At 41.0% G+C, this 13,267-nt stretch overlaps 5 protein-coding genes across 5 annotated transcripts; all 5 read left to right on the top strand.

The window, feature by feature from the left end:
• The first annotated feature begins 143 nt into the window (after positions 1–143).
• On the top strand, positions 144–2,315 carry LOC108037174 (Golgi SNAP receptor complex member 1). Its single transcript, XM_017113691.2, has 4 exons — positions 144–238; positions 304–488; positions 1,252–1,640; positions 2,069–2,315. The coding sequence occupies exons 1-4, from the start codon at positions 217–219 to the stop codon at positions 2,169–2,171; spliced, it is 699 nt and encodes a 232-aa protein (XP_016969180.1). The 5' UTR covers positions 144–216; the 3' UTR covers positions 2,172–2,315.
• A 424-nt stretch (positions 2,316–2,739) lies between these two features.
• Positions 2,740–5,125, top strand: LOC108037171. Its single transcript, XM_017113686.2, has 3 exons — positions 2,740–4,057; positions 4,307–4,403; positions 4,654–5,125. Exons 1-3 carry the CDS (start codon positions 2,786–2,788, stop codon positions 5,055–5,057), a joined length of 1,773 nt encoding a protein of 590 aa, XP_016969175.2. The 5' UTR covers positions 2,740–2,785; the 3' UTR covers positions 5,058–5,125.
• Positions 5,126–5,583: 458 nt separating this feature from the next.
• Positions 5,584–7,021, top strand: LOC108037176 (mitochondrial import inner membrane translocase subunit Tim22). The gene is made up of 3 exons (XM_017113695.1): positions 5,584–5,933; positions 6,548–6,741; positions 6,812–7,021. The coding sequence occupies exons 1-3, from the start codon at positions 5,702–5,704 to the stop codon at positions 6,965–6,967; spliced, it is 582 nt and encodes a 193-aa protein (XP_016969184.1). The 5' UTR covers positions 5,584–5,701; the 3' UTR covers positions 6,968–7,021.
• Positions 7,022–9,176: 2,155 nt separating this feature from the next.
• Positions 9,177–13,263, top strand: LOC108037168 (chondroadherin). The gene is made up of 2 exons (XM_044459063.1): positions 9,177–9,726; positions 11,375–13,263. Exons 1-2 carry the CDS (start codon positions 9,703–9,705, stop codon positions 12,968–12,970), a joined length of 1,620 nt encoding a protein of 539 aa, XP_044314998.1. The 5' UTR covers positions 9,177–9,702; the 3' UTR covers positions 12,971–13,263.
• Positions 9,736–10,438, top strand: LOC123037583. The gene has a single exon (XM_044459064.1). The coding sequence runs from the start codon at positions 10,134–10,136 to the stop codon at positions 10,287–10,289; it is 156 nt and encodes a 51-aa protein (XP_044314999.1). The 5' UTR covers positions 9,736–10,133; the 3' UTR covers positions 10,290–10,438.
• Positions 13,264–13,267: the final 4 nt, after the last annotated feature.

Raw genomic sequence — 13,267 nt, 5'->3', positions numbered from 1 at the left:
GTTTTCTTAACAGTAGCATTATTAAGAGCTTACGATTTGATGGATTTGTATGTAATTATGTTTGGAACGAAACAGTGTAAAAAATCCGCAGTTACAATTTAAAAAGCCGTTTTATCTTGGATAAACTGACATCGTTGTCTAATTCGCCCCGCCCAATCTGGTCACACTGATTGCCACACGAAAGTCGAACAAATAAAGGAAAACTATTTTGGACAAATGGGAGGATCTAGCTACGATGGTAAGCTATAGGTGTACCTGGTAAACTCATCCTTGACTAATCCCGTCCCCCGATCCCCCACACAGTGCTGCGGAAGCAGGCGAGGAGTCTGGAGAACGAAATCGACCTAAAGCTGGTGGCATTCAGCAAAATCGGAGCAGGCAGCGGAGGAGGCGGCAGTGGAGCCCTAGGGGGCGTGGACACATCACCGCTCCTGGGCGAGCACGTCTTCGATTCGCTGTCGGAGGAGATCGAGCAGATGCTGGAGAAGGTGTGACATGTCATTAGTCATAGGGTGGAGATGGGGTCAAACCCAAAGCAAATATCTTGATTCAGTTACCCACACAATTTAATTAACCATTTATACATAGTACCCGGCAGAACCATAAACAAAGACTAATTTCCCTCTATATTTCCATAGTTCTCAGATTAAGACTAAAGTTGAATAGCCTGGTTCTACCGTACAGCAAATTGCCACGAATCTTACATTCAAATTATTGTTTTCGTAAAATGTATATTTAATTCAAGCAATTCCATAAAGCTTTTGCTCGGTTCTTCCTCATCAAGATTTGTACGTAAATCGTGTGTATTTCCCGCAACTTTTGATATTTTGATTAATGACCCATTATTTTATCTCATCCTTAAACTATTTTACCATCTTGATTGTGAGAAAAAAAATTAAGTTAAAATATTGCCAATTACATCGTATTTTGTTTGTTTGTTGATTAAATTGACAACATTACATAATTTAATAGATAACAGCAATGATAAATATTTACGGCATAGATACAAACTACAGAAAATTATGAATCATCTACCGAACTATATGATCCGCAGAAAAAAGGGTTATAGTCAGCTCCAAACTTTTTAAAAATAAATGATAAAAATATTAAGAGATTTGACAAATCTTAAAATCAAAAATAGTAAATATAAGTCTCCTTATAAATATATTAATTAGTGTGCTAGAAAGTATCTTTTATTTGGAATTTTAAATAAGATTACAAAGATCCCTTCATCGATTATTTTAATTTCAGTTATCCTCGCTAAACGAGTCCATGTCGGACCTGCCCGCCTCGGGAGCTGCCGCCATGCACACGCTGCAGAGGCATCGAGAGATCCTGCAGGGCTACAGGCAGGAGTTTAACAAGATCTGCGCCAACCACACGATGCGCATCGAGCGCGAGGAGCTGCTCCGTGGCTCTGGGTTGGCCACCAGCTCCGGCAGTCCCTCCATCTCGGGCCTGAGCCGGCGGGAAATGTACCTGAAGGAGAGCGGCCACCTGAGCAGCGCCAGTCACCTGGTGAACGACCAGATCAACATCGCCATCGAGACGCGTGACCATCTGCACGCCCAGCGACAGGCCTTCAAGCGGCTGCAGACCCGCTTTAACGACATCTCCAATCGATTCCCTCTCATATCCAGGTTAGAATGAAAGATATTGTATATGGTATATAAAATAATCTTCCTAAAATTCCATGCATATCCGCTTATACTATTAAATATAGTGTATTTTTTATATAAGTCATATAGATTGGGGTTTCTGTATAGTCCAACGCTTGAGAAATCATCCAGTCTTTCAGTAGATTGTTGATTCTGTAGTATATATAGTATTATTATAGAGTTTTTCCCCCAAAACCATACACATTTATTTTGTAAAGACCGAACTGCTTTTGTTATTTATCAAGTTGAGTTTATCTTTATTAACGACTCTTCCTTTTACGAGTGTATACATATATAAATATTAAATAACCCATTGTGATGCTTGCTATTAAGACTTTTGCTAAGAATGACAAATGCAATATCGAATATATTACCGATTATTAATAATGAAACTTTTTTGTATTTTGCAGTCTCATTCAGCGCATCAATATCAAAAAACGACGCGATTCGCTGATCCTGGGGGCAGTGATCGGCTTCTGTGTGATCTTGCTGCTGCTCTATGCCTTCAACTAGCGCCTTGCCGTTCCCGATTGGCCAAAGATAGAGCTGGGATTCAACTCCATTACAACTCCTTTACTGCAATTTTCGTTTGTTTTCCCCGACGGTATATGTGTATGATTAACTTGTGATAGCAATAAAAATTACTATTTAAGACGAGCCCAGCAGCCAATGAACTTAGTATCAGGCAGTAATAAATAGTTTTAGACAGACAAAGCAGACAACAAAAAGAAAAAAAACCAAGAAGCAACTATACAAATATATATATTTTAAGTTTTGTCCAACAATCTTAAGCATACAGAGATGGCTGAGAATCCCCCCGAGGCGATACCGCCAGAAAATCCTGTTGAGGAGGCTCCAGTTGCAGAGGAGGCTCCAGCTGCAGAGCAGGCTACAGCTGCAGAGGAGGTATCTGAAGTGGTGACCACTGTTGTTGAGGAGGCAGCAGAAATCCAAGGTGAGGGTGATGAAGCGGAGCCCACTGGGGAAATAGAAGGGGGAGAAGGGAATCGGCGGAGCCGACCGTCGATGGTGAAGTCCCAAGGGAAGGGGAGCCACCACTGGCCAAGCCCAAGGGTCCCATATCCGCCGAGGATCGAAAGCGCGAAAAGCTCCTTAAAGTGAAGAAAATGCTCGAAAAGGACAAGGCAGAAAAAGCGGAGTTAACACCGGCTACTCCGGCAGTGCCCGTGAAACTCGAAGAGGAGGAGCACGATGATGAGCCGAAGGAGGATTTCCAAAGAGATTCCGTTCAGGCGTACCAATCGTTGGAGTCCGGTGGCGAAGAGTCCGCTGATGACTTCGAAGATATAAAGCTCATCCTCAATGAAAGGGTACCAACGCCGGACGAGGAGTTGGAGCTTATGGAGGAGGATATGGATTTGGATTCTGATGCCAGCGTGGAAACGCCTCGACCAAGGTTGGGGATGTCCTTGAAGGGCGAGTTTCTCCGCGAGTTCGAAAGCTTGCCCAGCATCTCGGACCTATCACTCGATCCGGAGCCAGAACCGGAACCCGAACCCGAGCCAGAAGTCCAGAAGATATCCTATTCCTCGCCAGACGCCGGAAACTTTGTGGGGGGTACGGAAAATCCGGAAGAGGACGAGTCGAAATCCTCGACTTCCGAACGGGATGCCAGCACTGCCGCAGTAACGGTGGACGGGTCCGATGAAGACAGCGGCTCGGTAATGATGGACGACCTGCCCGAAGAGCAGGGTACGGGGCCGAAGCAAGTAGTCATTGGTGAGGAGGTGGACACCATGGCCATGTTCACCGTGGCCGTGGAAGCGGAGATCGATGTCCAGCCGGAAGTGGCGGTCCCGGTCGAGGAGCCCTTCTGGTATCGCCTCACTGCCGATTTCCTGGAGAACCTCATCTCCACCGTGGTGGCCAATGCCGAGAACAACGAGAAGAACAAGGAGCTAAAGCTGGACAAGGGTAAGATGCTGGTGGAGTTGCAACGCCTGGTGGACGAGTACAACCTGGAGAGGCACCACAACTTGATGCTGAACAATGTCGTCTGCGACTACTTCCGACGCATTCGCAAGTTCAACAATTTTCAGGTGCTGCCGCCAGAGGATGCTTATCAGGAGTTCATGCGCTACAGGAACGCCCTCAACGTGGTCGACAGCCTGGTGGAACGGGTGAAGTTGATCAAGATCAAGTACGGACATAGCACATCCCGCGCGATGATGGAGCTCAACTCGCTGGCCGTGCTCGCATTCAATGAGGAGCAGATCCTGGAGGGATTCATGCGGAAGACCCTCATCCACCGGGACATGGATCGGCTGAAGCGCGCCCTGGACAACGATCTCAGGCGCATGCAGGACCTCCGCAACCAGATCAGCCAGATGCGCTACGAGCTCAACCTCAACCTCCATAATCTGGCATTTACAGATGAGGTGGGTATACAAATAATTTAGGGCTTAGAAACAATTTACAGGTTATTTACAGAGTTATTTTAAATAGAAATACAGTATAGTTAACTTTTTAAAGTAATGTTGTATTCCATCGGAAAACTAATATAATAACTTGCTTAGCAAAGAAATAAGAGATAAGCGATAGAGTAATAATCATGTTTGTTATATCATATCCAGACAATAATTTGAATGCTTCAACGAAAAGAAAAATCATTTGTTTATCTTCCACAGAAAGTAACTAATTTTGAGAGGGTCACCGACACATTGACAATTTCTCAAATGCTGTGCGCCAACGAATCCATTATTCAATTGGGCAAACAATTAGAGGGTGAGTTTTGTGGTCTATATATTTACATATATGGAGGTACACTTAAAAGCGTATTGTACATAACGTTTTTATTTAAACATATATAGAAATAGAATTAAAAACAGTATTTAACCAAATACGCCAATAAAGATAATTAATTAAAATACAAAATGGGAAAATAAGGTCACCGTTAAATTAGTAACTATTATCCAATAAAATAGATGGTATAGTTTATCAGTTAAAGGGAAAGTTTTAACTTATCATTCCGCAGAAAAGTGCAAGGATGTGGCGGTCATGCAGTCTAACTACAAGAAGTCGATGATCGAGGAGACGTGCATCAGGGAGAAGCGGGACATGATCGCCTATATGCTGCAGAAGGCCAAGCACGAGTTCGCGGATCGGTTTGAGCGGCGGAACCGGCTGCGCAAGGAGCTGACCCGTCTCCAGTTGGAGCACGCCAAGCTGAAGTCCCAGCGGACCAAGCTGGAGGCCAAGGGCGGGCTGCTATTCAAGGTGGGCCTGATGTACGACTTCGACAAGTGCATGGCCGACATCGAGGCTCGGCGCAGCCACATCCAGGCCATGAAGGTGAACTGTTTCGAGCTGACCAAACACATTTACAATTTGGAGCACGAGAAGCGCGTATCCAGTATGGCGGTACAAAATCTTACTTGATTACGCTCCATTTGTAATTTTCTATTTTCACTAATATACAAAAATAAATTTGTGTGCATCTTATATAATTATTGCGCATTGTTCCTTGGTGGTAACAGTAACACTGTGCAACATTTTGAATAAATAGTTAATGGGAATTGTTGATGTTATAATTACCTCCTTTATCCAATCACAATCATTTTTTTTTTGGAAAGCGTTTTACACTTATTTTTATAATAATAATAATTATTTGTATAATTTGATTATTAATTGTTAAAATTAAAAGTAAAGTTAAAAATTTTCTAAATTTATAAAAGATGTTACATTCGCTTAAAAAATGGCGATGATCATAAATTAATTGTTCATGAAAAAAAATATGATGGGTAATACCCAATTTTTTATTTGTAAACTAAATGAAGCGTGGTTTTCCTTTGTTGGAAAAATAATATAAATAAATTTATCAAAGGGACTTCCCCGCCAATAACAGTTTTCATTGACAACAATTTCTAGTATTTTTCTGCCTATCGATATCGAATTGAAATCCAGCCCTGGAAAACAGCTGTTCGGCGATGTGATAATAATTTCTGTTTTTTACCCAACACGTTTGATTTGTAGCAAAATCCGCTTTTCTGAATTGGAATTCCGTTAGAATAGCCTTGGCAGAGATGTCTGTGCTGCCCAACGCCGGGAACAATGAGTCGGCGGCGCCCAGGATGTTCGGAGATGCGGATCTGGACAGGATGGCCCTGCAATACGTGGGCAACATGCAGCACTACCGCGAGAACATCGTAATCCCCAAGAGCAACGGCCCGGTGAAGATCAAGACCAACGAGGAGAAGTATATCGAGACGGCGGTGGAGAGCTGCGGATTCAAGTGCGCCATGGCCTGTGTTATGGGTGGGTTTACATATTTCTTGATCCCTTAAAAGCACATTCAGTATCAGTTCCACTTTACCCACTTCACAATAGATTCTTTCAAAACATTGGTATTTTCATTTTTTCGCTTCTGTTTTTTTTTTTAAATATCAATTTAAACTGTATTTCAGAATTGTTGTTTATGTGTAAAATATTTGTTTTTATATTGGCTTAAACCTAACCATTATTTCCAATATATTAAACTTTGGCTGTTTTTTTGTTGTCAAGTAAGATATTTAATTAAAAATTAAAAACTATCACATCTAAATCTAAAAATCTATATTTTTATAAGACGAAAAAAAACAAAATGTGGCTAGGTAGTTTTCAGTTACACAAGGATCATTTTATAGGCTACCTATAAACACATTCTACAAATTTTCTTTTAAATAATTTATATTAAAAAAAAAGTACCATTAATTAAACAATGATCGAAGGATACTTGTAATTATACTCCCATTAAATATATATAATATTTAACTTTAACTTGCATTATCGTATATGTTTATTTGCTTTGTATATTGCCTAATTAAAAATAATATAAATTTTGTAAAAACTTGATAATTCTAAATTAACAATAAATCAAATATTCCTTGCAGGCTATGGTTTGGGAGCAGCATTGGGTTTGTTCAGCGCCTCCGTAAATCCCAGCATGGCCGATCCCTTTGCGAATGAGAAGAAGCAGACGGCCCGGGAGGTATTCCGTGAAATGCGGGCCACCACCCACTCCTATGCGAAGAATTTCGCGTTGATTGGATGTGTATTCTCCGCCGTAGAGTGCACCATCGAGAGTGTGAGTCCACCTGCTTACATTAATTTGAGAACAATGTTTTTAATTCAGTTATTCCTTTCTGATTCTGTAGCATCGGGGAGTGACGGACTGGAAGAATGGCACCTACGCCGGAGGCATCACCGGCGGACTGATTGGCCTGCGGGCTGGCATCAAGGCGGGCGTCATCGGCGGCCTGGGATTCGCTGCCTTCTCCACGGCCATCGACTACTATATGCATTCTAGATAAGCTCAGTTTTTCGGTTACCTTGTTTCGTATAAATATTTGTTTCTAACCACTCAATTCTTGTTTGTAATTACCGCCAAGGAAATTACTTCGGCACGACTTGTGGACTTGAGTTGGCTCCCATTTCCGGTTGACATTTGGAGAAGTGCAGCTGGCAGCCATTAATATTGCCCCCATCAAAAAGCACTGTGTGGCATAAACAATGTGCCACAGTCTCGGTTTCAAATTCGGCCAGTGAGCCCCCGACCGGTTTTCTTTTCGGGGGGAGCACTGTGTCCATTTTGTGGGAACGGGAACGGGAATCTCGATCCAGCAGCAAATTTCCAGTTTCAGCATTTGTTCAGTGCTCAGTTCGATTCGAGCGGCAGGCAGGTAGAGATCGTTCGCTGGTTCTTCTTCGCAGGGTTTCGGTTTCGGTTTCCGCTTTCGGTTTCAGCCTTCGCGCGTGTTTTCTGAGACGAGGATGAGCATCATTCCCCAAGCAGCTGCAAAAGTGCAACAGCAGCAACATTAGCAGTAACCGCAGCAACACAAACGGGTTTCATTTGCACTCGTTGCGCATTTGTTTTTATTGTGTGTGCGGTTGGGTCGCGTGCAGTTCACGGAATATGCAAAAAAGGCTTAATCATTAAATTAAACACAGCCTAACGACCAAAAAGCACATGGAACTCTGCCACGGATGTACTCCCTCCAAGTCCTCCTACCCCTGCGGCTTGTTAAAAGAAAACCAATTGGAGGAGAGGCGAAAGAGATTAAATCTCTTGAGAGAACGTCTACAGTAGACATCGGATAAGGAGTTTTGCAAGAAAAATATTTTCTTCAGCCACTTTTGTTTTATTTTAAAGGTGTAAAATGCAATTTTTCATAGAATAAATTGGAATCAAACTTAAATGTTTAGTTTCAGTATTTAAATATTCATTCAGACATTTGAAATGGAGAGGTTTTCTTAGTTATTTTTTTTTCCTATGTTGTAGATTACTGTTAATAAAATGTAAATGTATTATTTTCTCTTCCATTACTTGAGGCTGTGTGCCTTTAAACTTTGTGCTAGTTTTTTTGCTGTCAAACTTCATAGTTTAATATGCCCCAAAAACCATTTTGTTAGGGCGGTACAGTGTGACAAAAATGTATAAACACTTTGCTTATAATACAAATTTTTAATTGACTTTGTAAGTATAATAGAAAAGTTTACTTCTTAGAGAAATATCAGGGATCAAGCATGATTACATTTCTTTATTTTTAATAAACAGTCAAGTAAATGTTATTACCCCTAAACAAATCTGTAAAAAAATGTTTTTTAGAAATCTTTAGACAGAATCTTTAAAAACTCGAATTTTTACCAATTCGGTTTCAAACTCTGTGAATAAACACCAGATTATTCTTCTAGATTTCATTTACTGGTTGCTTTAAATTAAATGAATTTAAATTCAAATTTAAATTTAAATTCCACTGTTCTTGCCTCCAATACGATCGTGACTCACAAGTGTGTCTGGTTGACTTTCGTCGTCTCAGTTCGTCCGTCCTTTTGTGCGATCTGCCGCAGTGTTTTGTTTATGCAACCAATTCCAGAGCCACAAACATTTCTTGTTTGCCTTTCTCATCGACGGCAGCTGCGAACAGCTCAATTCTCAATTCCCCATTATTTGCTCTCGATTCTTGATTCTCGACTCCAGCCGTCAGCAAGTTCAATGAAACCAAGTGACACTTGCAATTGCGATCGCATCTAATTGGCTCTTTGGCCAGTGAATCAAAAGTGGGTTTAAGACACAGCCCCACAGTTGAGTCAACGGGTGGAATGGTCTGGTCCGTTTTTTGGGCTCCGACGCCATTTGTTGCCACATCGAGAGACAAAGTGTTATCTTATCTCAGAATAATCTACTCGAAGCTAAAAATACAGTCTAACGTCTATAAACGGAAATCTTTACTCACGTTTTAATCACTGGATGTATAAAAAATTTTTTGTATTTAGATTAGTGTTTGAAATTTCGTCGTCATTTTGTGTCATTTTTAAAAATTGTATTCAAATTAATAATTTTAAAATTTTAATTTGCACTAGTGTATACTTTAAAATCAATAGTCTTAAAAAATATTTTACTTGCATTACCCATTAAGTTGGTGTTAGCCTGAGGAAATTATATTACAAAAAAATGTTAATGTTTAAATAGGATCACTGAAATTTCAGTCATGGGATGTTAGACTGTATATATTTTGTATATTTGGAGAGCGATTGCACTTTAACCAAATTGGGTTTGGCTTGAAAGAAATTAGCTGGCCATGAAAGCAAGAAAAGCAACGTAAACGACCTTGCAAAGAGGTAGATGGAAAGAAAGGGGTTGGGAGAGTCCAAAGACAGAAGACCCCAGTCGATGACTCAATTAGAATTCACTTTTACTTAAATGATCGTTCAGATAAACACTTCCGAGAGAATCGGAGAACTAAGACGGAACCCGAGAGTTACAGAGAATCGAAGAGAGGCTCTCTTTCTCTCTCCGATGTCGTCTAATCAAAACAAATAATGCCAACAGTCCATGGCGGCTTGAATCATTAATTTAGTTCTATATTCCGAGGAAAAGCAGCCGGATCGCTCAGTGCTGCGGAACAATTTTTTAAAAACAATAACAAGGAAAAATAAAAACCAAGCACGAGAAGTTGATTTTAAACAAGATTAGTTACTAAAACAATTTTATCAAGGCTAAATAGAGTGAACTCCAAAACCAAAAACCGAAGGCTGTTCCATAATGAAGCAAAAATTTCTGTTATTGGTGAGTAAATATTTCACCTTTTACAAAACAATATCGTTTATCTTATCGCACATACTTTTGGGTCAGATAGTGGGATCAGAGAGTACTTTCAATGGAGCTGTTCCCTGAAAGTGTTAAAATGCGGGGGGACCTTTTTATGAAGCACATTGATTCCCCCTTCCGGACACCCAATTCAGCCAGAAATGTACAGGATGTCATAGGTTATCAAACGTAACATGAGTCAATCAAATTAGTCACGATTGTTTTCCATAGAGAATTCCAAATAATCACCCTCTAGTTTTGAGTTTTGTGATACATGAGAGAAAAACTTTAAGTATTAACCTTCAGTTTTGAGTTTTCCTTCAGCGAAGCAAGTTGGAAATGTTTTCTCAAAAATCTCAATATATTACAAAACTAATAAGAAAAAAATGAGGAAGAGTGCAGAACGTTGGAGAAAAATGGCCGAAATCGCATATTCCTTTTGTTTGATTGCCAAAGCCGAGGATATTATACTTGATTTGCTGATGATTAGGGTCCTTGAAGAGGAACAATTTTTAAGGATTACAGAAGCCAACCACTATTAGATGCCTCTATAAAAGATATGGACAAACGAAATAATATTCTCATTGTTATCTTACTAGATTTCATCTATTTCAAAATACCTTAAAGTGAAATATATTGTTATTGTTTTGGCGACGTTTGTATTAAACCTACCGATCACGACATCAAGATACTTTACTTCGTTTTTTTTGTGTAATGATTGATTTTTATAAAATGCATTTAGTTTAAGGTTGAGTAAATAATCTTGTTTACTTTAACCCTGCCATACATTTTAACTTCGTTAGAATGTATGCAATCAATTAAATGTATATAGGTTATTAGCAAATTAGTTTGCCGATAAGGTTTCGACTCGGATTTTTCTTCGAAGAAAAGAAGATCTATTTAAAATTCTGGACAAAAAAATCTCGGCTTTCAGACACCTTGATTTCAACCATTCAATTTGATACATGTCGCCAACCTTACTGGTATTTAAAAGTACTTTCGTCTGTCTGAACACTTGTATTTAGGTATAATCGTGACATACGAGAATCAGCTGAAAATCAACAGCAGATATACAATACCCCGTCCCATGGTCACTGAAATGAAAACTGTAGACAAATTCTCAAGGGACAACGACACGTGCAAATTACTCAAGTTGCTTTTCCGAGAAAAGTTATAATCTCAGTAGCTAATCAGCACCCTTAAATGTCTTTCTCTTTTATCATTTTACAAAATATATACATAGATTTCAGAATTATGAATCGGTCAAAAGCCTGTCCTATATCAAATTAATCACCTAATAATTTCAGAAAACAATACTTATTGATTATATATTTATAGTAAAAAGCTTATACAATAATCATATGTAGTTTATAATAATTAAGAACTTTTGTATAGCTGTGGTTTTATATCGTAAATATAAAGGAATGCATTTGTAATCATTACAACAGATGTTAATAGAAACAGAAAGCATCTGTATACATATACAGAAAAATATTTTGATTTGGCTTCTCGGAACTAAATATTTAAAATAATGGTTTACTTTATATGCCTATGTATGTTAAATTTACTTTGTGCTTATATAATTTATATATTAAAGACTAAGTTATATTAACAATTTTTTTTTCAGTTCCTTGCGATAACAGTGCTGCTCCTGGCCACTGGAGTTCAGGGTCAGCACGAAGACATTCCTTACCAACCAGTGACCAATATCTGCCAGACTTGTACATGCGGCTCCAGCCAGGTTAACAATCGGACAAACTTTAACTTGGACTGCGCGCTGCAAAAGTTCGAGCACATCCTGGCCAGATGGCCAGCGGAGTTTGGTAGCCAGGCGATAGCGACTGTAGCTTCTACGGAGATTGTGGCCACGTTCTCGGGCAACAATATCAAGTTGCTCCAACAGCTGCCGGCCACAAATGCCAGCTTGACATTCTCCTGCCGGCACTGTGGTATCCAGGATCTGCAGAGTCCTCTCTTCATGGACGTCCCGAATGTGGAGGCCCTCTACCTCAGCTGGAATGAGCTATCCGATGACGCCCTAGTTCCGGATCTCTTCAGAGGTCCTTTTCGGAACACTCGCTACGAACCTATTGGTTTGCGTGATCTGGACTTGAGTCACAACAAAATTGCTCGACTGGATCGTCGACTCTTCGAGCATACTCCACATTTGACCTCGTTGAATTTGGCCTACAATAAACTGACTCCCCTGGATGAAGCCACCACAGCGGCCGTGGCATCAGTAGTCACTCTGGAGCGCCTGGATCTCTCCCACAATGGCTTGAAGTCTCTGCCAGCGGGTCTTTTTCTAAAGTTGAAAAACCTCCGTACCCTGGATGTATCCGGAAATGAGTTTACTGGGATCCCAGCAAGTTTTCAGCAGTTGGGCAACTCGTTGGTTCAACTGAATCTGGCTGAAAATCCCTTTCCCAGCTTGAAGGAGAATAGTTTCCAGGGCTTGGTTTCCTTGAAACGTCTGAACATCAGTGGCATGCCATCTCTGCGAAGTCTAGAAAAGGGAGCCCTCAGATTGCCTGCCTTGGAGCAGTTAGATTGCTCCAGAAATTCCAAGCTAGAGCGCTTTGAGTTGGCGGATCTGCTAGAAAGTCGACATTTATTGGAGTTGGATTTGTCCAGGAATGCATTAAGCGGTTTGGTTTTGAATATCACCAGCTCTGGCAGCAGCAATTCTACTAATGCCACCGGCAATACTGAGCCCTGGTCACGTCTTCGCCGCTTGAACATTGTCGGAAATCCTTGGAATTGCAACTGCGATCTCTTCAAAACCCTAGAGACATTAGGGATCGCGCACATCGAACGGGAAACAGATGGAACAGAGGCACGCTGTGAAACCCCATATCTGCTGGCTGGATCGCCGCTTTCCAATTTGACAGCCGAACGGATCTGCAAGATGGTGATACCAAAGAAGTATCGTGAGGTGGACGAGGAGCCACCGCGATTCCTGCGACGTCGCTATATCATACTCACCGCCATCATAGCCAGTGTGGTGCTGGTGATCGGCCTGGTGATCGGATTCGTTGTGGTTTGTGTGCGCCGACGGCTGAAGGGCAGCGATTACGGGATACAGCCCATCCGGTACACCAGCGTAAGGGGTAGCAATCTGTCGCAAATCTCGCAGCTGCAGCCCGCCTCGGTGGCCAGTAAATTCAAGAATGTCCATGCCGAGAGCAGCAGTGGGGTAACCACGGGTGCTGCCAATGCCTAAACACGGTATAAAAATCCTAATTCGGTTCCAATTCCGAGCTAGCTGCACAAGTTTCGAGCCAAAGATGTCCACGACAGTGTTGCGAACCCAACCGAAAAAGACTTCCTGTGCGTGCTATCCTGTATATAAGTGTCCCCTGTATTAGTTCCCACCATTGAGCTAATCCTCCTAATCCTAACCCCAGTCCCCGAAACTAACCCTTTAGTATTTAGTGCTGCCATCGATGTTTGTATTGTACTTAAGTTTCGAACATTAGTGTGTAATAAAACATTTTTAAAATACATTTCAAAGTATATA

The sequence above is a fragment of the Drosophila rhopaloa genome, unplaced genomic scaffold, assembly GCF_018152115.1.
Source record: "Drosophila rhopaloa isolate 14029-0021.01 unplaced genomic scaffold, ASM1815211v1 contig_178, whole genome shotgun sequence".
Taxonomy (NCBI): domain Eukaryota; kingdom Metazoa; phylum Arthropoda; class Insecta; order Diptera; family Drosophilidae; genus Drosophila; species Drosophila rhopaloa.
The sequence above is the reverse complement of the archived record's forward strand: the minus strand, read 5'-3'. Positions and strand labels throughout refer to the sequence as shown.

Bases quoted from the DNA above. Each gene is read 5' to 3' on its own strand.
- LOC123037583 (XM_044459064.1), top strand. From the start codon at position 10,134: ATGAGGAAGAGTGCAGAACGTTGGAGAAAAATGGCCGAAATCGCATAT.
- LOC108037174 (XM_017113691.2), top strand. From the start codon at position 217: ATGGGAGGATCTAGCTACGATG. The intron at 239-303 runs GTAAGCTATAGG...TCCCCCACACAG, and splicing joins GGGAGGATCTAGCTACGATG to TGCTGCGGAAGCAGGCGAGG. The intron at 1,641-2,068 runs GTTAGAATGAAA...TGTATTTTGCAG, and splicing joins CGATTCCCTCTCATATCCAG to TCTCATTCAGCGCATCAATA.
- LOC108037171 (XM_017113686.2), top strand. From the start codon at position 2,786: ATGCTCGAAAAGGACAAGGCAGAAAAAGCGGAGTTAACACCGGCTACT. The intron at 4,058-4,306 runs GTGGGTATACAA...TATCTTCCACAG, and splicing joins ATCTGGCATTTACAGATGAG to AAAGTAACTAATTTTGAGAG. The intron at 4,404-4,653 runs GTGAGTTTTGTG...ATCATTCCGCAG, and splicing joins ATTGGGCAAACAATTAGAGG to AAAAGTGCAAGGATGTGGCG.
- LOC108037168 (XM_044459063.1), top strand. From the start codon at position 9,703: ATGAAGCAAAAATTTCTGTTATTG. The intron at 9,727-11,374 runs GTGAGTAAATAT...TTTTTTTTTCAG, and splicing joins AGCAAAAATTTCTGTTATTG to TTCCTTGCGATAACAGTGCT.
- LOC108037176 (XM_017113695.1), top strand. From the start codon at position 5,702: ATGTCTGTGCTGCCCAACGCCGGGAACAATGAGTCGGCGGCGCCCAGG. The intron at 5,934-6,547 runs GTGGGTTTACAT...TATTCCTTGCAG, and splicing joins CGCCATGGCCTGTGTTATGG to GCTATGGTTTGGGAGCAGCA. The intron at 6,742-6,811 runs GTGAGTCCACCT...CTGATTCTGTAG, and splicing joins TAGAGTGCACCATCGAGAGT to CATCGGGGAGTGACGGACTG.